The sequence below is a fragment of the Asterias rubens genome, chromosome 16, assembly GCF_902459465.1.
Source record: "Asterias rubens chromosome 16, eAstRub1.3, whole genome shotgun sequence".
In the NCBI taxonomy this organism is placed as follows: domain Eukaryota; kingdom Metazoa; phylum Echinodermata; class Asteroidea; order Forcipulatida; family Asteriidae; genus Asterias; species Asterias rubens.
In genome coordinates, this window is record NC_047077.1 from 9,676,078 (window position 1) to 9,700,090 (window position 24,013).

The 24,013-nt window shown below is 39.2% G+C and overlaps 1 protein-coding gene across 7 annotated transcripts in view; it reads left to right on the forward strand.

Moving 5' to 3' along the window:
• LOC117300792 (growth hormone secretagogue receptor type 1-like) overlaps positions 1-24,013 on the forward strand; it is a 63,595-nt gene that overhangs the window by 13,465 nt on the left and 26,117 nt on the right. For 5 of the 7 annotated variants that reach the window (XR_004520220.1, XM_033784593.1, XM_033784597.1 and 2 more), the window contains exons 2-4: positions 14,218-14,487; positions 19,810-21,480; positions 22,770-23,002. Coding sequence is in view for 6 of the 7 variants with exons in the window: in XM_033784593.1 (XP_033640484.1) it covers positions 20,502-21,480; positions 22,770-23,002 (1,212 nt within the window). In the remaining variant the exon portion in view is untranslated. Of the gene's footprint in view, positions 1-4,756; positions 4,801-14,217; positions 14,488-19,809; positions 21,481-22,769; positions 23,088-24,013 lie in introns of those variants that run through there. The other 2 variants (XM_033784595.1, XM_033784596.1) reach the window with 2 other exon arrangements.

Sequence of the window (24,013 nt, forward strand, 5' to 3'; positions counted from 1 at the left end):
GACGTCACACTCTCCAACAACGCCCTAACTACATGGACAAAAAGAGGTAGATCATTTGACTTTGGCTAATAGTTTTGGTGCTTAAAAACGTACAACCAAGAGCAGCTTTCGTCCAATAGTTTGACGTCATATCTGGCCACAGGTAGGATTTGATCGTGACGACCCAGTCCCTTTAACCCACGAACCAACTATCAAGATAGGCCCATATTTTGTAGAAGCATCATAAACAGTTAATGATTGGCTGGCGTTTTATGCGTGTTCGTAACGTTGATTTGCTGATTAGAACATACAAATTGAGACGGACGGGTGAACATTTCTCATTGTCGATCATCTTCACTTCGCGGGTTTTCTTTGTCCTATATGCCTACGCCTTCCACAGTAATCAAGAGTCTGCTATTATGTTCATCAACAACAACATCAATGTGTTTTTTTTTCTCTCGTTTCTTTTTCTCTGATTCATTTTCATCAGGCTGTGTTCATCACTCCTTCATGTTCTCCCTTGTTCTGTGTATTGCTTTTATTTCTTCAGTTCCCCCATCCCAGGGAGAACATTGCCTCGACACAGATTTAAAGTCTACCCTGTATAAATAATACTAAAAAATAATAAAATAGTAACAATAGTTTGTGAAAGCCCTCCTCTAGCTGTTTTTCTCGTCTTAGACTTGTCATATATTCTTTGGGTTTTCCTTTTATGTTGTGATTTCATTTTGTCATCTCCCTTGGTGCGGTCCCCCTCTTCTTTTCTTGCCGGTCTTTGATCATCCTACTATGGCATGTATACACCTCTTTCTCGCGCTCTCTTTTTAGTAAGTTATTAATCCACAGTGGTTTTGAGCCTCGTGTTTTGAGCTTTAGAATGTCAGTTTCTGGGAAAAAAAACATTCTGTATGTCTGGGAAATAATATTGAATTGTACTAGTTTTTAGTAGGTCGCAGATAATAATATGGTTTATTCGGTCCGGATGTGTTTGTTCCGCTAAGTTTCCATTTCGAGATGACAATACAAGATCAACATTGCTTTTCATTGCACAGCTGTATCGTATGCTACTTTCGCGAGCAGAACTTCGTGACCTACATTTTATTTCAGGAGAAAAACAAATCTATCCCATCCCACAAATCCATGTGTATGTTGATACTGTGCATCGAAGACTGTTCTGTAAATGTGTTTTCCCATTCGAGGTTTATGTATACAGTCTTGGTTGCCTTTTTAGACCCCCTCACCTGCCATGCGTTTTCCACAGCCTCCAATATAGTTCACATCCTGGAAGTTTGCTATGTACCAACACTCTTGTTAAACATCCTACTTCAGTTGTTTCTTGTTTCGAAACAAGGCGCCGTTTATTGACGATTGGTCGACATGAAACTAGGGACAAATCAACCTGTCAGTTTGTAGTAGTTATAGCCCGGCGATTTGATTTGATCAGCCAGACGTAATTGGGTACCTTTGGAGGGATGAAGATTGTTAATGGAAATGATGTTGTCTTATTCTTGATAACTGAAGTCAAATCGCATGCAAACTAATGATGTACCATATTCCTGTCGGCACTGTGCTCTTCCATTGAGGCTGGAGGAATAATGAGCACAATTTACGTAGTAGTGGTACTCCCCACCACCTCCCACCCGCCGTTTCCTTGCGCCTCTCATCTTGCAATTTTGTAGTTTTAATAAGGACATTATTGTTTACTGGGTTGACCATAAAAGCAGGAAGTGATGCACCATTATCTAATGGTTGTCATAACATGTATACATTTGCACAAATTTACTGAATGGTCTGATGTTTCAGCCTGAGCTGTCTTTCTCGAAGGCTAAATGACACCTTAAATTAAAACCTTATCAAATTAAATCATTGTAAAACATTTATTATTTGGGTCTGTCCTCTACACTTAACAGTTTCTGTTAGACTTTGTACACACATTTCCCTGTGGAACGCCCCAGTCTGTAGAATAAGCCACTTCGGAATGTCAGCTGCGCATGTCTGTTACTGCTGGAAACGCATTTTGTCTATCTCCAATAACCTTTTGACAATACCAGCGGGTATTGTCCTTTTGACAATACCAGCGGGTCAGCGGGTATTGTCAAAAGGGTACGGGAGATAGACAAAATGCGTTGTCATCACTAACAGACGTGCGCCACTGACATTCCGAAGTGGCTTATTCCACGGATGAGTCTTTCGTTTTCTGCTTAGTCTTGTCATTTATTCCATAAGTTACCGAAAATGAGCACTCATAAACGGTATACGGTTATACAAAAATGTAACAGAAGCAGTGTAAAAACATTAATAGAGAGAAAAAGAGCAAGGAAGCACACAGAAACAGCGAGGGCTAGACAATATCTAAGCATTTTGTTCGTTGTGTTCCAAATTCTTGTAGTCAAAAACAATCCCTCTGATTCCCTCCAATTCCAACCCATCTTTCATGCCATTAACTACTTGAATCTATACCATAGGCCCTTTTGGTTGGTGGCATTTTGTAACAGCTAGTTCTATTTTCTCTTGTAAATAATTGCAACGTTGTTGCCCTGGCAATTTGAAACTGGATTAGGACATGGATTAGGACACTTACTGGTAGTTAGATAATACGATTGTCAACCTTATTATGGAGCATAATTATATAAAGCATTTTGTCTACTCGGTAAAAACTTCCAAGTCAGATTCTATCGAACCTAACCTTTTAGCGTAGACGTTACTCTAGCATTGGTGGTAAAGTTTTGAAACATCGGTCTAGTTTTTCGGAATGCATTTTACATCTGCTGGAACATCGTTGTCATGCCCAATGAAGATGAAGCTATTACTTTTATTGCATTGTGTCTTGCATGACAAACGAGTCCTGCAGATGCACCAATCAAAAAACAAGTGATACTCTCATTTGGATTATTGGAAAATCTGATACGGATTAAAAATTGGGGTTCTGATCAGGACCCATGTAAGAACCCATTTGTTGATGGCTCACCAAACAAAATTGTCTCGGCAGTAGTATTCTTGTTTGGATGTTTGGGATTTCTGATGCGGATTGGGAGTTGGGGTTCTGATTGGGCCCCATTTAAGGACCCAACCGTGTTTAGCTAACACACAGATTTTTCTCGGCAATGCTCTACAAACGTCCTGGACTTGTTGGGCCAGTTTGACCGGGAATCATCTATGTCAAAAGGACCCAAAATTTGAAAACAACAAACAAAGTTATTTTGTTTACGAGTATGAACCTAGTTTATTACGATATCGTTTCTAACGCTCAGCGATGTTTCTAACGCTCAGCGATGTTTACAGCTTAAGAACACCGGAGGCCACAGAAGCCAAATTGCTATAGATAAAATCTGTCTCCTGTACGGTGAAAACCCAATTGGTGGCAATACAATTTTGAGGCTGCACTCTTGGGTTTTACCGTTTGTCACGAGTGCTAGTGAAATTGCTATGGAAATAAACTGATTTAATTGTTCAACATGGAGGCGAAAATCGAATGATGAATCTTTGCAAAAAGCAAAATGCTTTCATCGCAATGTCAAACGATTGTTTGGATAAATTAAATAAAAGTAAATATTATTTCAAAAACGTAATATTTTTTCTTGAGATGGTCGACGATGTGACAATCAGTAGAAACGATGACAGATGCATGCGTTTATATTTTTATACCATGAAATTATTTCGTGACTGAATTGCAGCCAGTCTCCTATGCATATAAACAACTGGGCTAAAATGGTTATATCATATCCAAGCAAACAGTGTTGAACCACTCTGTGAAACCCTCAAGCGGTGAAATATGAAATAAACATATTGACAGTACACATTGTTTGCTATAAGGCCAGTGCCGGAACCCGAACTCAAATTTGCAAAGGGTTTGAATTAGAGATGAGTTTATAATAGCAATAGTCTTAATATAGTGAAGTTGACTCAAAAGATTTGTTTTCTTTACAAAAAAATATGTTGTAAACTGTGATACAACAACGGCCATCGTAATATCTCTATACATCAAGTTTGCGTTTGAAATAGATGAGTTTATCAAGTGGCAATAATCTTTATATTCTGAAGGTGTTTTACAATGTTTTTGAACTGTGTACAACAACGGCCATCGCAATATCTTCTTTACATCACAGAAAGCTACGGAGCTCTTGAAGTGTCATCCGATATGAGTTCCTCAGATAGTTTACTGCAGGATGATGACGTCATAAGCGTATTTGGAAACATCCTGAAATCCTTTTATTTAATTCTGTTTTGGCTGTCTGACCCGGATCCACTGATCGAAATAAAGAAATGATTCCTCCTCTTATCTTAACCTTAATTCGACCCAAAGTATGCACTAAGTGCATGCAATCTACGAGTTAGGTATGTACTAGTTTAGACTGTAATAGGCTGCAATGTAGGCCGTCTCTTATATTTGGTTCAACTACCGCCAACAACTTTCATTGGAACAATTACCTTTTGAAGTCTTCACCTTGTACGGTAAATTAGCCGTGTCACCCATAGATCACCCACAACTGTTTATAATTTTGAAAAGTTTCTGTCATTGGACACGACATCGGCTTCACAGGCACGGCTCTCACAAACTTGGTAAAACCATTGCTTACAATACAGCATTATGTTTTGCAATTTATACTCAACTGTGCTGGTGTGTTGGTGGTAAACCTTTTTGTAATTTTTTAGTGACTGGAGTACCGTTGGCAACATGTTACGCATAACTACCGTACAGCATTTTGTGAGTAGCATTGCAAGCTGGTCGATGACAGAGTGGACATTTGGGACCATTCTGGTGTGTAAAGGTATTAGAGAGAAGCCCGCAGCTGTACTTTGAAAGTTTCTTTGGTAGACGTGGTAGGTATATCTCTTCTGGTCTGCGCTATGATGGATATTATGTGATGCAGAGTAATATCCAACGCCTTCCATACGCAAACTGTCGTGTTTGAAGAAACTTTATTCACGATGTTCGCTTTTGTTTTAAGAAGGAAGCTTTTTATAACAGGCAATTGGACTGCTTGTAGTTTGCTTTGGGAAAATGTTCTACCCTTTGAAATGGTGACTGTACTGTATTTCTCTCGAGGTTTCAGTTACACACTTTCAGCCTGTTCTTGTCGCTACTCAAGTTCGCTGAATATAAAAGGTAGGCTTGGTGTTTTGATGTGATGGTAAATCTTGACATTAGAAAGCTGCATTTTAGATCAAACTTGGCCATTGCCAATTGTCTGTTTGTGGAACTTGATGCACGCTTTCAACCGAGCTAATTGTTGCGCTGCAGATTATCGTTGATTAGAAAGGGCTACTCGTCGTATTGTTTAGTACGGCGTGCAATTGACACTTGAGACAAAGTGTACAATGTTACATCCTCAAGCCTAATTATGATCTTTTTTCATGTAAAAACCATATTAAGTTGTAATTTTGTCTTGGTTAGTGGCTCTTCGTGAAAACGGTAAAGATATTTCATGTTTGCATTAATAGCAGGATATACTACATCTGTCTCACTGTAACTCCACTTTAAAGGAACACGTTGCCTTGGATCGGTCGAGTTGGTATTTGAAAAGCGTTTTGTGACCGTTTGTTACAAAATGCATTATGGTTAGAAAGAGGATGTAAAAGTAGAATACAATGATCCACACAAATATGCCTCGAAATTGCGTGGTTTTCTATAACACGGTCGGCCATTTATGGGAGTCAAAATTTTGACTACCATAAGTGGCCGACCGTGATAGTTCGCGACGTAAAAAGAAAACCGTGCAATTTTGAGTGATACTTGTGTGGATCATTATATTCTACTTTTAAAACATCTTTCTCACCATATACATTTCATAAAAAACGGTTACAAACGCTTTTTATTGGCCAACTCGTCCGATCCAAGGCAACGTGTTCCTTTAAAGGAATCTTGATTTGCAGAGCTAAGAAGATAGTCGCAGACAGTGTGTATGCTTCCTGTGATCAACCAAATAGTATGAAAAAACATAATTAGTTATCTAAGTTTTGTATTATTGAATTATTGTGAAGTCGAAGTTTTGTTTTTAAGGGCATATAATACTCACATCGAGCTGTTGGTATGGCAACGATACGCGAGGCGGTTAAAAGTAGCTGAGTGGGTAGCGTCTCAAACTTAAACAGGCAGTTAAACTACTGATGTGTTCAATAAATTGAGGTATGGTCGCGGAAGATAGTTCTAATTTCGGACTAGTCGTATAGGTCAGTTATTTAAAACCTAAGGCTGTCTTCATCATCATTGTCAAGTCGAGCGCCATAGTATCTCGAGCCTGCCTTAAGTTGGGCAAATCTACCCCATCAGACACACACACAATAAGTGTTAACTTCCCGTCATAACTACAACCTCAATAAACTCTATTGATATGTCACCGTAGATATCATTGTGGAGTACCTTCATATTTCAAAACAGAACCATCTGTTTGTATATGCAGCGGCCAGTCTTGACTTAATGTTCAGTCTAAACGGACAAAGTATGCAAACTGTGCATTGAATCACATGAAACACGATACAGCTTCGCTTGTTTTAATACTCTTCTCTTATATTAAAGTATACATAAGTAAAAATGGTGGAGGTGTTAGGTGGGCGGTTATTTATTGTGATGCATTTTACAGGCAACTAACATTGAAGTCATTAATTATGCAATTTTATGTTAATGTTATTTGGGATTTGAGGCACTGCAGTGTGAGGATCAATATATGTATATTTGGTTTGCGGTTACGCTAGCTGTGTTTCTACTTGCCAGGTAAATTATGGTATTTTGGGAACTTGCTTTATATTATTTCATTTATTTATTTTTTTTTTATTTTAAATCTTGAGACATACACAATAGTTACAAGTTATACATAAGTTATGTGTAAAACTAGACCCCTGCCAACGATAAAAATATAGTTATATAATATAATATTAAACTAGCGCGGAGTAGATTTTTGGAACTCGGAAACTTCTCCGTTCTTAATAGAAGTGTCCTGCTTTTCGAACTTCTACCTGGGCAAGAGGAAATCGACGGGATAACTAGTTTTGCTTCTGTTGATCTAGTGCATATCTCGTGATTAACTTTACTACCGCGGCACCTTGTTTACGAGAAAAAAACGAGAAAAAACACTGACCTCTGACCAATAGTGCCTGACCGATATGGCAAATAATGCATTGTGTTCACATCAGAACAAGTGATGTATACAAAAGCAAATACAAGCACATTTATTTACCCGTTTCACTGTTTAGAGGCATCTGTGTTGTCTCATGTGAGATCCATTGGTAAGCCGTTGTAAAATGCGGTACCTCTCTCACTAACACATTATCGAGACCTTCCAAGTGTAAAGCTGAAAATTCTGCCATCTCGGCAAAATATTCAACTTTGTGTAAACTTCGTGTCCTTGTCATTATCGTCAAGGCACTGGACACCTTTGGTTATTGTCAAAGACCAGTATTCTCACTTGGTGTATCTCAACATATGGATAAAATAACAAACCTGCGGATATTTGTACTCGACCGGTCATTGAAGTTGCAAGAGGTAAAAGAAAGAGAAAACACCCTTGTTATTTTCAATATGTGTGCTTCTAGATGAATACTTTTAAATAGGCTTCAGGCCTGAAGTCTTTTGGATTTGGGTGAGAAACATACCCCTTTCTCAAAACTACGTTACTTCAGAGGGGATCAGTTTCTCATAAAGATTATCAACAGCTTTCCACTGCTTGTTACCAAGTAAGTTTGTATGCTGACAATTATTTTTTATTATATTCCAATAGTGTCCAGTGCATTTAATGCTACGCGAATTTAATGTGAACTTTCCGAAAAAAAAGTCTCTTGTCAATTAGAAGTGACCTCTTACCACCTAATTTATACACAACAAAAACGAAGAAAAAACATAATTTTTGGTGACTCAAAAGGAAGTATGCATAATTCAACAAGGAAATTGCGCATCTCGGTGAATGCTTATATGAAAGTTCATTAAAATGCACATTAAACAACACTTTATTGAATTTTCGTTTGCATTTAACATGGACTGTTCGAGGAGAGTGGCTAAAATAAATTATTTGACAACATCTGTAGTGTTAAGTTCTAGTATATTGTAAAACTTTGACACCAAATTATACAAAATAATGTTCGTTTTTCTTCGTTGGCGTTCTCTCTTCCATATTTTGTTTGGCAATTAACTGCTCACATTGGTTGTTGATTTACGTAGCCTTAAAGGCAGTGGACACTATTGGTAATTGTCAAAGACTAGACTTGACAGTTGGTGTATCTCAACATGCGTAAAATAACAAACCTGTGAAAATTTGAGCTCAATCGGTCGTCGAAGTTGCGAGATAATAATGAAAAAATAACACCCTTGCCACACGAAGTTGTGTGCGTTTATGGTTGATTTCGAGACCTCAAGTTCTAAATCTGAGGTCTCGAAATCAAGTTCGTGGAAGATTACTTCTTTCTCGAAAACTATGGCACTTCAGAGGGAGCCGTTTCTCACAATGGTTTATACCATCAACCTCTCCCTACTACTCGTCATAAAGAAAGGTTTTATGCTAATGATTATTTTGAGTAATTACCAATAGTGTCCACTGCCTTTCAAAGTAACATGGATAAGGTAAAAATCACAGTATGAAAAAAAATTCTGTGTCTGATTCCGTGGAACAAAACTTTTACTTCGTTTGGTTCGCTCCAAAGAAGATTGATGTTCCTTCGAACGATGACTAATCAAATAATAATAGCAAGTTCGTTTACATCGCATTTCACAATAAACCGTCACAGTTTACTTAATATTAGTTAATACACACGTTTATTAGTATTGTTCGAATGAAAATATTTGTGATCAAAGTGGTATAATTATTCTTTGCTTTTTTCTTTTCTCAATCGAATGAAGGTTTGTTTTCCTTCCCCCTCTTTTTTTATATCAGTCCCTTTAAAATATCCGTAGATTACTTATTATGAAGTGGAAAAGAACGTCATAGGATTTCGGTTCAATGTCCTTTTTTTTCCTCAGACATGCAAAGTATGTTTGAGTTATAGTGTGACATTTTCATTTTGTGGTATTGGTTAATTCCAACGGTGTGAACACCCAACGCTTAGGTTTACTGGTTACCATTACCCAGCGACAGCTCAGCGGCAAATAACCAAATTTACAAAATAATTGTATAAAATTACCGAGTTTCAGGACGTTTAAGAAAACTGCACATGTGGGGAGATACTTTTACGCATGATTTAGCACTCCGTTATTTCTTCTGCATATTACCTACGCCGTGCGTAACAAGATCCAATAGTGTTCCTTTACTAAAAAAGAAGAAGTGTACGCCACCTCCTCCCTCCATCCCCCTTCACTGTAGTAGACGTATCTTAAATTTGGATTATTTGCCTGTTGGATGTTTTTCCCCTGCCAATAATGTGGTTAAGTTGTCTGTAAAAACATTTAAAAGGCTTTGGATGGGCAGGATTAATGATCCAATTTAAAAAATATAAAAAAGGGGGGAAAAAAGACAAGCTCTATGGATGTCTATGTCGGTTCACCTTCTTTATTGTAAAAAAAAAACAAAAAAAACAGCCGCTGGTGTGTTCATATAGGTATAGGATTGATCATGTAAAGCCCTATGGAGATCTGTGTGGACCTATTCCCAAAAGCTATATAAGTTTACTTCGCTCTTTGTGGTAGGCTTTTTACTGACCTAAATTCGGCGGGACCCCTGGTAGGGTCACAAGGGAGTCTCTCTTAAGGTTCCTGGTGGGCCAGATTTCGCAAAGTGCAAAGGATAATCATGGTGATGACTTTTTATTAACACCTCCGTGACTGTTGGTTTATTTTGTGTGATGGCACGTTTTACGCAGCAATTAAATTCCCCGACTCATCTTTAAACCGATATTAATGGGTGTTTTTGTTATTGCCCCGGGCACAGAGCTGTTATAGATAACCCTCTCAGTAAAAAAAAACAATAAGGTACATGTAAACTTTGAAGGTATGGTCGCTCATTTATTTAATTTATTTGTTTATTTATTTATTTATTTTTAAACATATATTGTTTGTTGTCACCGTAGTAGTGGGATACATTATTTGGAATTGTCTTTGATGTTGCTGTGTATATGTAAAAACGACAGTTGTCATAATACAAGCACATAATTGGTTAAATCTAGAAATAATATTACACACAAAAAAGTAATTGTTTTGTACCTTATTTTTCTTTGTTTGCTTTATGTAGTAGACTTACTCTAACTCAAACTTGGAGACTCAAGTATCTGGTACTCGACATGAGTACTACTCGGCGATCATACAGTACTTGGTACTCGGATGTTGGCCTTCTCAGACATTAGAAACGCTAGTACTCGGACACTTGTAGGTCTACTCGAACCAAATGGCTGGAAAGTACTGGTACCCGAGTACGTGTACTCGGCCAGCACATAGTACTTGGGACTCGATTGTTGGACTTGGTACTCAGATATCAGAAAATTTGGTGCTTGGACACTTGTAAGTCTACTCGGACTATCTGACTGGCAACTCGCACTATGAGTACTAATCGGCCACCATATAGTACTTGGTACTCGGATGTTGGACTTGGTACTCATATATTAGAGAAGTTCGTACTCAGACACGTGTAGGTCTTGTACTAATGACTGGCTAGTACTCGTACTATGAGTACTACTCTGCCACCATATATTACTTGGTACTCGATCTAAAGAACTGGACTACGGCACTGCCAATTGAATCCTCAACATCATAATAATTTAAGCCACAAACTCGGAACATCGTCTCTGAAGCACGTTGCTTTAGTCAATTTCCTTCCGCTTCGCAGTATTTTTCTAAGACGAAAATGGAAAACATCGAAGCATTTTTGTCCTTCAATTGTTTCTGTAACAATGCAGTGATACACGTCCGGCAGGCACGTGGGTAATTACGCGGGAGAGTCCCTCTATTATAAACGCGCTGTGGTTGTTAAAGGCACTGGTAACCTTTGATAATATTGTCAAAGAGCAATATTTTCACTCGGTGTATTCCAACACATGCAGACGACAACAAGTCTGTGAAAATTTTGACTTAATTGGTCATCGAAGTTGCAAGAGAATAATCACACAAACACCCCTGTTGAAAACATTTGTGTGTTTTCATATGCCTAATAAAAAGCTTAATATTTTAATACTTGATTCATTTGATTGAGAAATTACCTCTTTCTCATAAACTATGTTACTTCGTCAGGGGAACCGTTTCTCACAACGTTTAGACCTCTAACAGCTCTCATTTGCTTGTAGTAAGTTTGCAATTATTTTGAGTAATTATAGTATCAATGCCTTTAAAATGCTTGTGATCTAGAACAACGATACCAAAGACCACGACACCTTGATATTAACCAATATGTTAATGCTCTCTTGAAACCGTTGCTGGTTGAACTGGAGCGGAATAAACATGTTTGTGATGCGTCGAGTGTCACAGACCCTTTAAGGACACGGTGTGATTTGGGATAATCATTTCGAAGAAACATATTATTGGTGAATATATAACCAACATTTATATCCATAAGAACAATATCGCCACCCGCCATTCAGATTACCAACTTTACTTACTCGTGAGCTAATAATCATAACCATAACAACACTTTATGTCAATATTATGTGCCGTTTCGAGCAAAATGCAATAAATTGTACTAAGTCATTGGGCCCTTAGCATTCCTGAAACCATCTTAGCTCCTTAGGAATATGCAGCGGCAGCAGCCAAATGTGTGCGTATCGTTCATATCAACGTACTCTTTACCTCCTACTGTATCAACCCCCTCGCACACCAGGGCACAATTTCAAATTATGCTAACCAGAAAAAAGGTTACCAGCTAAAATACCAGTTAACATGCACAACATGAGACTGGTTACCTGGTTATTCTTGCTAAGTAGAAGATTGCTAAGAATAATTCTCTGCTTAAAGAAACATTACAGAATTGTTTTTGCAGACGAAACAGTTGCTGTCAGTATATTTTATGTAATCCACAATATACATGAAGTGACAAACTTGGAGAAGTTTGAGATCGATCGGCCATCTGGGTCACGAAAAAAAAAATAGTGAAAAACCGATGACACATTTTGCATTGCATCGATGCCGAAACAAATGAATGAAACGCTCACCGAGCAATAATCTCGAAATTAGCGAAATTAGATTATTTGTTTCTCATCAAATTTGACTTTTCAGACAGAAATTTTAAGGGATGTTTTCTACTGCCGTCAGCATTAGACCGTGTAAGTTTTATGTAAATCGGTGATCTTCACTATAACGTTACTTTAAGCAGCTCGATGAAATTGTGCCATATGTGACGAGAAACAAATACAGTGATTATTTTTCTCGCTCGAAGACGCAAGTGTCACAACCGGGACAAGACCCCACACATTAATGACCTGACCACCAAAACTTGATCTCGATACCCTAGACTACTCGACCACGACACGTGCCGTTGGCAATGTTTGTTACTGTCTAAAATCCCCGCACGGAGTCTTAATTTGAACTGTCGCGTTGAAGTACAGGTGCCAATCGTCGCCCCTGAGAGTGAGACGTAGCTACGACTACGGCTTCATCTGGATCGCCGCGTTATCATGTGTTAAAATGCGGGACGTCCTTATCCAACACCCTTAGCAACAGTCGTAGCCGGTATAGCCGGCTAATTACAGTTTATATATAACATGTCTAAATCCGTTGGAAAATATACAAAAATACTCTCCTAGAAACCAATAATTATATCGATTAAATTTTGGTTTTTACCCATACACAGTATTTTCCAGATTCCTGTGAAAAAAACATCACAGGCATAATATTCGTACTGCTCGGATTCGAATTAGGATTCGAACTGCCTCTAGCTACCGGGCAATCTCGGTAGTCTAGTTGGTAAGACACTGCTCTGGAAACGCAAGGGTCATTAGTTCGAAACCCACCCGGCGAGTAAATATGCCCGTGATGTTTTGTTTTTTTCACAGGACTCGGGAAAGTACTGAATTTACAGTGCTAACAATTATAATAATAATAATAATATTCTTTATCCCCGATGCAAGTTTAACATCTATAATAATTAAATCGTCCTGTAAACATTATCAATAGTAGTATAAGGCTCTTAAGAAGAAAAACAGACAATACAAAGACGCTGCCAAGCAGCTACATACGTGGGGGAAATGTTGGTCTTGAGAGCCAGTTTGAAGGCTGAGTCACTGTTGGGGTATCTTGTTTGGATGGCTACAATCCCGGCATATCTCGTTGGGCCCCCCTGCCCCCTTTCAATGTTGGTTCCAATTACTGATTGTGTTCTGAGTTGTGTTCCAATTGCTGATTGTGTTCTGAGTTGTGTTCTGAGTTCCAATCGCTGATTGTGTTCTGAGTTGTGTTCTGAGTTACAGTCAACATTGAGCGGGGGGCGGGGGGCGGGGGACAAATGTTTTGAATGTGAATGGGAAGTGCGCAGGGAATCGTTGTATACAACGTTAGGAAAGGGTGGCCCAAGCATTTTGGCCGGGATTGTAGACTACTCCATAATCAGGGAGCAGCAATGGAAATTATTCACTCATTCGCCACCTCTTTTAAATTCCTCCTCTTATTGAGATGGTCACCCTGATTTTCCCTCATTGATCGGACCAATAATACAGAGGATGTCCTCGTTGCTCGGCGTTTTAAAAGTGCATCAACTTTGATCCAAATCTGGTACCGTCAAGATAAGAGTGGTTTGATGAGAAGGAAGAGGGATTGAAGACGGAGCCGGTATTTTGATGACGCTCGTGATCTTTTCTCCGAAGGGCGATGCGAGTCGAGATATTAAAACTTAAGGGGATTTGTTTTCTCTACTCGGTTAATGTCGTGGATGTGCCTTGTCCTTTTTAAAGTTCTGTTGAACCGAGAGTAGAATTTAAAAAGCTTTGAATTGAAGCACTTTTTCTGAGTTTCAAGTGGCTTTGATGTGACCTCCGCTGTCTGAAAAAAATTCTCGAAATCGGCAGCAATTGATGTTTTTGATGTAACTGTTAAAGCCAAAGCTGGCATGTGCAAAGGTCTGATACCTGACTGTATCTCTGCTCGGTTGCAATAGACCTTTATTATGCTGTCTCCATCTTGGTCGTGTTCCTCGTATCGAATAACAACTATGCATGCACACAATCATCTTGCAATAAGGAACCAGACTATTTTGTTATTCCAGCCTCATTGATATCAATGGGAGAAATTGAAGATGGCTGCACCGTGATAAAGGTATATTGGTTGATACATTGATTCGCAGATATCAAAACTAGCTTATGTACATTTTGAACTTTGACAATTTCAATTTTTTCTTACAGATCCATTTGACTTCGAGACGATTACAGACCAGGCGCACAAATCATAAATTAAATAATATCAAGAAAAAGGAGCAGCTCCAAATGACCCCGGACGACCTAGGGTCAAGCTTGGCATCAAAGGTTACCATGGTAGCAAGTGCCAATCGTGCAGTTAAAATATTGTAGTAGGGTATACACGTGGCTGGGTGAACGACCAGTGGCAGCAGCAGTCAGTATTCGGTGGACGTGGTTAGATTTGCACAACCCCAAGACATCTGAAGGTGTTTCAAGGTAACGTCATTTTGTCCTTGTATTGACCGAAAAATAATATATTTTACTTTTTTCTTTGGTTTGTCTGCATGTACAGGTTAAGTTTACGTTTTTGATTGCACGTTCGCCCCCAAATAAGGCTACACTGCAAAACCATGGGTGTTAAATTTACACCATAGGCATTGTTACGCACTAAAGAAAAAAAACAAAGGCCATGGGTGTTAAATTTACACCATAGGCATTGTTACGCACTAAAGAAAAAAAACAAAGGCCATGGGTGTTAAATTTACACCATAGGCATTGTTACGCACTAAAGACAAAAAACAAAGGTCAAAACATTGGCTGATATAATACTCAAATTTCTGCAAAAGAACATTTACATTGGTGTTATTTTAACACCTAGAAATGTTTATTTTCATTCACTCTTTGGTATCTATAAAGTGACAACAGCCGTGGTGTCAATGGCAAGTTTGGCAGTGTACAGTGCCATTCTTGGTGAAGGCTGGAAGAAGAAAACGTAATGAATAGGAAGCTTTTAAAGGCAGTGGACACTATTGGTATTAATATTGTCAAAGACAAGCCTTCACAGTTGGTGTACCTCAACATATGCATAAAATAACAAACCTGTGAACATTTGAGCTCAATCGGTCGTCGAACTTGCGAGATAATAATGTAAGAAAAAACACCCTTGTCACACGAACTTGTTTGCGTTGAGACCTCAAGTTCTAAATCTGAGGTCTCGAAATCAAATTCGTGGAAAGTTACTTCTTTCTCGAAAACTATGGTACTTCAGAGGGTGCCGTTTCTCACAATGTTTTATACCATCAATCTCTCCCCATTACTCGTCACCAATAAAGGTTTTATTTTGATTAATTACTACTGGTGTCCACTGCCTTTAAAGCTCCCTTTAAAGGTAGGACTTTTTACTCTAAAATTATTTAAGTCTAGACTAAAGGGAAAGTGTACCAGGAAGGACTTCTAAAGAGATGCAGTACGTTTGGGAAAAAAGGCTGATTGTGGTTCTGCATCTCAGCGAAGCGAGGGTGTATTGGTGAGGAGAAGCAGAAAGCCTTGTTTCACGCTCAACAAACACCCTACGTCTTATCCCTCAAACACCTATCACGCTCCCTGTTATGTGAAAAGGGAATAACAGATTATCGCATGCATAGACCTGTAAGTTCGGATTTGTGGGACTTGTAATCGTATGTGTGGATGGCAAAATACACTGGGCGTCTGTTTGCATATAATAAGTACAAGGCTTAACTACATTTTAAGAGGGCTACAAGTCGTCCCCCTTTCAAAGTGCAAAGAAAATCCACAGGATCATTGCCCTAGATGAACGTTTACTAGCTTTTTTCCTATACAAACGAAGTGATCCGATGTTGTTTTAACAAAAGTTATCAGTTACTTTGCACTTACGAATTATCTTAAATCGAGTCAAGATAAACAACTAAACAAAAGCACCATTTCATGACTTATATTGGACAAAGGAACATTTGTTTTAAACAATTCGTGTGGGAAGCGAAATTGTAACTATGGATGACCTCTTTTGAGAAGTTGAATCAAACTAAAGGCTTGACTCTAGGCCCGTTCCTAATAGATAACAAGTATTCATTTTGGTTTTACCCACATACACCAATGCGTGTTAGCACTGTCCTTTCCCTAAATACTTCCCGAGCTCTGATGAAGAGTCGAACTGACTCTAGCTACCGGGCAATCTCGGTGGGTCTAGTCGGTAAGTTTTGCAAAGGTCGCGGGTTCGAATCCCACCCGAGTAATATGCCAGTGATTTTTTATTTCACATAGCTCGGGAATTTACTGAGTATACAGTGCTAACAGACATCGGTGTACAGGGTAATAAATACAAACAAATTAATAGACCCGTACTTGTTTTATGCCGATCAACTTTCAAGTCGAATGAGTAACACATAAAACCATGTCCACAGTTCGTGTATATCTGCGTTAATCGTTACCGGTGCGTAACTTTCACTTCGACATTTCTTGTGGAATGCATGGACCGATGAAGCGGAATGTTTCACATGTTTGTTCATTTTAGATGTGGCACACAAAAATGTGACCTCGTGAGCAAAAAATAGCAACCTCAAACAAAGTAGCTTACTTTTGAAATGGTTGAAACTGCATCAATTCTTGAAGGTGGGAAAGTTGGCAATGACCACAAAAATATGTGTCAAAAGTCTAAATATAAAGATAGTATTTGGTTTAGTGATGAGTACTTTACGAAATGGCCTCCATGAAAAGTCCATTGTGTCCGTTTGAAAGCTTCCCTCAATAGCTATCAGTCTGATTGTACAGGTTTCGTCGTGTGAGGTCATTTGGCAGGTCACTGCTAGGTTCTAAAGGATGGTATCTTACTTTATTTATGATCCTCGAAGTGTGACGTCAGAAGTTTGGTCCACAGACAGATACGGTTTGCATTAATGCAGGCAAAATTTCATATAGCTGATCACATTGTTGTATGCTCAGCAGGATTGTGCCTTGCATTTGTTTTAATGATCTTAGCACCAACTCATAATTAACGTCTTTATGCCAATTGCACTAATTTGCACAAATGATTGAACTGGGGACTGCGCCTAGCATGAACCCCCCTAAATGAGTCAATACCCCACGGGGCTCATGATCCAGGTCAATTAAGTTTGGAGAGTTCATCATTACCCCCTGCATGACCAGGCCGAACTCCTTTTTCCATTTCAGAGAGCTTTTAGGGTTAATAAACACAACACGCAATGGAGCACTGATCTGATTATGCCCATTGGACCAAGTTCCTTCATCACGTACTAAAACAGCTCAGTAACCAGTTGACATGCCAAGTGACCAATAGGCATTGCAGGCTCTCCATGTTTCTTTATTTATGCATATTATTTTGTCCCAACATAAGATTTGTCCCAACTACAGTTGTGACTTACGGAAGAGTAGTGAATACAAAACAAAAAAACGCTGCTATCGTGTACGTAAACACCTATTTACGTAAACACCTATTTACGTACACGATATGTATTATGTTCGTACACATTAAATAGAGGATGACTGTAGTGTACGTACATTATGTGACTGCCTGGTATTGTGGATGGAGTAGTAAAGGGGAATTGGAAATGTGGGCCCTAGAGTCATTTTCGGACACTAGAACATTACTCCAAACTCCACCACGTGCCCATCAGCATGGTTGAATATCATACACTGTTCTACTGTTTCCCTCTGCAGTGAAAGATTTATTGATCGTAGGTAAAAAGTAGCCGTATTTAAAGCCCTGTCCATACATTTCCGGCGAGTGCAAATGCGGGAATTTTGACGTCAAAATTCGCAACACGCAACAGCTGACTTGTGCTCAACCATTGCGAAACCTTCACTGCGAAAACCGCAATGTTACGTCAAAACTCGCTTTGCATTCGCAAGAATTACAGCACTGACGGCAATTGGTAACTGTAGTTGGATTAAACCTAATTTGGGACGGGACGCAAGCTGTCAAGTATGACCTGAACCTTGTTTAGTGCTAAATTTCACAGCTTTTAAGAGCAGCACCTTGTGGGTCTCGTTTCACCTTTCTGGTGTGCCAGTTCTTGCCAAAAGGTGAAAACCCAGACAGTCTGTGCCACCTTACAGTCCGGATTTACTTCTCTCCTCGAGACAAATTGCCCTGACACCTTTATCTTGTGAAACAACAACAAAACCTTCTGCTGATCCGAACGCGTGTTAAACCATTCACAGGGATCAGTTAACAGTGGGCGCTGTCCGAACCACAAAAAAAAAACGGCACGAGAAGAAGACCAGCAAAGCATAAAAGTAAGTTTAATGATTTCGCGCTGTGGGAGGACTACTAGCTGTGCTGCGATTTGTGACGCCCAATGCAAATGCTCCAAATACTTGGGAGACAAAATTAACTAGGGCATTATTTTAAGATGATCAGCCACCTTCCAGTGTGATGCCTTAGTAAATTTTGATTGGCAGCTGGCTATTTGAGCAAACGGTTCACTCATTCATAAAATCAAATTAGAATGAGGGGAATGTGGCCTTGAGTCAAAACGCGTCCTAGGTTAAAATATAAAAGAACTCTGCTGCTCTATTTTATAAGTTTTTCATTTTCCAGATACTCCGAGCGGCTTGACTGAAGGCTAAGGAATAGGTAGTCGGGATAGTTTTGATGAGAATTGTCAATTATTATTTCATGCGTGTTTTGTTTTGGTTTGGGGGTGTTTTTGTTGGTTAGTTGGTTTGTTTAGGCGTTTGTTTTGTATTGTTCCCTTGGATCACATGTTCCGCATTTATTTTTAGCTCATGGTCGGTGGGGTGATGATTTAAAATAAATAAATAAAATAAATTAAAACATTTGGGGGCACTTTGTTTTTGGTAATGATAAGACCATGTTTAAATGGTTTAATTTTTGGTGAATGATATCAACCCATACGTGACATGGTTTTATGACCTTACGAATATTATATTTGCAATATTGTTTTATTAGCATTTCTTTTATTTATACTGTCTCCGCACCACGGCACACGACAGCACGTTTCTTGTTTTCATACTTAAATGGTTTATTTTAAATGGAATACACACTTCACTATACTCGCGGCTGTCTGTTGTTTGCCCATCACTCGACTGCAAAGTTCGAATTAAAGCGTTGTTCTACAGACCTGGCCTTGTGCAATGTCCGAACCATCGTGTTGTACCCACGGGTGGCTGGTAAACCTATCGAAAGCCATGAGCAAACCAAATTATAGCGATATTTTGTTTCTATGAAAAGCACACTGAAGTTATGAAAATATCGAAAGTACTGATAATTTACAAACAATGCAATTTAAGGGTATGCCTATCAAACACAGTTGTATTTTTAAAACAACGTTTGAGTCTAAGGTTAAAGACTAGTAACTTGTTTTCATCATTGTAAGTGGTTTATCTACTGGGGAAAGTAGTGAATCGCAAAACTAAATTCGACTTTGGAATAATCAGTGTTCAAATGTTGCAACAGGAATTCGTAATAATCAAGTTTAGAATTTTGAATGGGCAACATCCAAGCAGATGTTTTCATGAATTGTCAACGCAGTTCTTATTTATTTGTTTCACCAAGCCACACTGTTTCTTATTGACTCACCAATGGCATATTATACAAACCTAATAATGATACCTTTATAACCGTTACTGACTTCCACCAAGCCACTTGGTTTATCTGACCCATCAATGGCATGTTGTACAAACCTATTAATGATATATTTATAACCGTTACTGACTTCACCAAGCCACACTGTTTCTTTAACTCAATTGATGTTGTACAAACCTAATAATGATATCTGTATAACCATTACTGACTTCGTGCCTTGTCGTTTCCCCTAGATTTATGCATCCATCAGTCAATCAACAAGGAACAGCCTTAACTGTGGCACATGACGCCATTGCCTCACCATTAAAAGAGCCTGCAACTAATTTATTGGCTCCTCACACCTCGGCTTCAGCCACTTTATCAAAACCCACAGCAAAAAGCCATTAAAGCGGATCTTAAGCACTGGTGTTCGCACCTTCTCGTGTTAGATGCGTCTCTCTTGAGAAGCGCATGACCAGAATGCAAAAGCTGTGTCCAGAGATGAGGAGCTGCAGGAGGTGAACTCTCTGAGAGGTCGAATATTACACATGAACAGGCGAGAATTAGCGAGAAGGTGGTCCATTCGTTTACTTTAATGAAACCTCGTGGAGTGATATGAACACGACGTGAATATAAACGGACCACATTATTCATGCGGTGTTTTTTAAAATAAAAAAGTGCACTTATTTGTTTCGTTGTTTTACTCGGGGACAACCCACCGGATGGCTGTTAACAACATTGCCATGCCGTAATTTTGTTTTATTGATCCGAAGCAATTCTACTAGATTGAGCCAGGGAGTTTGCTCGTGTTAGTTAACCGTAAGTGCACGAAAAGGTTGCCGTGTCTTGAGCGGGAAACCAAAATCAGTGTGAAATTTAATTTGTTGTGGATGAACTGGAATAATTTAAAAGATCGGTGAGCGATCTTTGTCCATTTTTTTTTGAGATGGATCCGAGTTACGATTACTCCGCGTTCAGTATGGACGGCCTGGACCTGTGCAATGTCTCGTACGAGTACCTGACGGACAATAAGACAATCCAGGAACATAACTACACGGACGCGTCGGAATTCTTGTACGACATTGTGACATACTGCTTCTTGCAGAAGGAAGGAATATGTGCGCAGTACCTTTATGAAATACAGGGCGATAACCTGATCGGTAACTTGCTGTACATCATGTACCCCCAGCACTACCCATTCCTCCAGGTCATACCGTTCATTACTGTAGTCGGACTTCTATGTATAGTTGGTATCATAGGAAATCTACTGACCATTGTTGTGATTCTTCGAAACCGGATTCTGCAGACAACTTCGAATTATTTGGTCAGTATGGCCTTCTCGGACCTCTTGATCCTTTTGCTAACGGGCCCCATGGAGATAGCGTACGAGCTAAAAGCCTGGCCCTGGACGTATACACGTTTCATGTGCCGGTTGCGGTACTTTCTCATTGAGGCCTGTACTTTCACGTCCGTATTGAGCATCACGTCGTTCACGACCGAGCGCTACCTCGCGATCTGTCACCCGATCTGGGCCAAGACCTTCGTCTCGCACACCCGCACCGTCAAGATCATCGTCATCATCTGGATGTTTTCCTTCTGCATGAGCATACCGCTGTTCCTGGGCTACGATACCTTTGAGGTGTGCCCGGGCATTGCCGAGACGACCGTGTGTAACATGCCCTCGCTGGAGTGGGAGTCGATCATCGACTACATTTATATCGCGTCCGCAACGATACTGTTCCTCATCCCGATGATTATGATCTCCATTTTCTACTCGTTGATTGCGAGGGTGCTGTACGGGGTCAACGTGGAGGTGGCCGTGCGGAGGAACTCCAGACGGACTCGAAACAGAAATGGAGTTAATAACACGGAGAAGAAAGAAAATTCGATCGAGAAATCCCGAAAACAGATCGTGAAAATGTTAGGTGAGTATCTACAAACGTTAAATTTACTTAACAAAAATGTCATAGACCTCCTCAAATTTTACACATTTATTTGTTAGCACTAAGTTTAATATCTGCATATTATGCCATAACTGAATTGCCCGTGAGGCAGGAGGTTTTGTCTCCCTGGGGAAAATGTGTCCCCACCCCAAATGCGAACTTTAACAAACCTCTTCTGATAGCGCCCTCTTTTGAATCCTCCTCCTCCCGCAAATGTTACCTCACCAGGGGGAACAGAATCTCAGGGGGCTAGATTTCCCTTCGACACCAGCTACGGCTGTAGCTGTGGCTTCCAATTCAGACTCGGTCTATGCCTATCCGGCTTGTGGGGAAGCTCGAGCCAACAAAGTTGCTATAACGTGCTTGTTGGAATGCGTAACAACAAACAATTTTTTTTAAATAATCATTCCTTTTTACTGTGAAATTAACCGAGAGATCTATGTGATTTTGGTCAAAAATTTCATCAGAACCTATGATGTTCTTTTGTCAAAACATTTGCTGTACAGTCACTTTAAAATAACCTATCATGTATATATATCTTTAAGACTTATTTTGTGATTAACGTCTAAGACACAAACCCGAAGTACAATACAATACAATACAATACAATACAATACAATACAATACAATACAATACAATACAATACAATACAATACAATACAATACAATACAATACAATACAATACAATACAATACAATACAATACAATACAATACAATACAATACAATACAATACAATAATCTTTATTAGATCCCAAAAAGGGTAATTCAAATGCTCGCATACGGTAGAAACAAAACAACTGATGACTTTTTAGTTGGAAGTGACCGGAGGAACCTAACTTAAGAGGCTGGAAATGACCTACGCGATTGTTAGCTATAGATGATAAGTATTTAGGCCTATGTCTAGGTAACTGCATTTCGTCTCCTCAGAACTGTAAGGTCCTTGGTGCAATTTGTATGGATTTCGCAAAACTGCCTTTTGAATATTTGTTGAGCTCCTGGTAGCTGAGGTTTAGTGATCAAGAGTAGTTGTCAAAAGCAATTGCTTGGCAAAAAGAAACATTTTTTTTCCAAGTAAATACTCATTTTTTTATTTGTTTTTTGTTTTCAAATTGATATCATTATTGGTGTATGTTAATAAACCCTTTTGATTATTACGTTATGAATGGAATTGCCATTAAAGACCTTAAGCTCTGAGCAGGAGATTCGATATTATATACACGTATATGTACTGATATGTAATAACTTCATTTTGTGATATCATCACCAGCCCTCGTGGCAGGCTGCTTCGCAGCATGCTGGCTACCTTTCCACATCATACGGATTCTACCAAACTTCAACATCGACGAGTGGTCGGAGGGGCTGACCAACGCCTATTTCCCGTTCCTCTACCACCTGTCCATCGTGCTCATGTACACCAGTGCCACCATCAACCCGATACTCTACAATATCATGTCGGCAAGGTTCAGAGAGGCCTTCAAGAGGACCATCCTCTGCCAAGAAGTAAGCTCTCCTCCCAACTCTAGAGGGGGGTATTCATCTGCTTCTGTGGTTACGCAAACCTCCTCTGTCTAAAAACCAAAACAGAGTATGTTGTGCTATATTTGCATGGTGTGGATGATGCATGCGGTGCTGTCAATTATCATTGAGCTCACGTGTTTTGTCACCCGAACTTCAAATTGGGATAAATTTACTTGTTTATTAATTTCAACAAACCTTCAAAAAATGGAGGAGATAAAAATACACAATATTGTACTCTCTGGTTGAAACTGAACTTTCCCAATTGTGTGCAGACAACGTTCTCCAATCGACAGTTGGAGTAACTGTGGGTTAAAGGCACTGGACACTATTGGCAATTACTCAAAATAATTGTAAGCATAAAATCCTACTTGGCAATGAGCAACTGAGAGCTTTTAGTATAAAACATTGTGAGATATATCGCTCCGTCTAAAGTAACGTAGTTTTTGAGAATGTGGTAGTTTTTCACTCAAATATAAAATAAAATCAGGCCTGAAGCCTTTTATCGGGTATCTGAAAGCACACAGCCTTGGGCAAAAATTGTGTTTATTTCTTTCTCTATTCTCGTGCAATTTTGATGACCATTTGAGTCAAACTTTTCACAGATTTGATGTTTTATGCGACTGGGATACCGGTCTTTGGCAAATACCAAAGGTGTCCAGTGCCTTTAACTAAGACCTCCGTTAGAAATTATATCAAGGTTCACCTTTCAATTAATATATCCTACTTCATCCACTGAGGATACCAACCGCCCCAAATCGGGAGACTTCGGGTGACAACTGCACTTTCCTCCTCCATTATATTTATTGGTTTGTAATATCTTTACTGTAGATATTTCCTATTATTAGTGGGGGTTTTTGCACATGATTTCCCCGGCAACAGATGAACGTTAGTACAACAGAGGTATTAAATCCACTATCGTGAGAGTGAAACATTTATTTCCCAGAAAGATCCGCGGCAGTAAACTGAGTACGAAACGCAGGTGAAAGTTCGTTG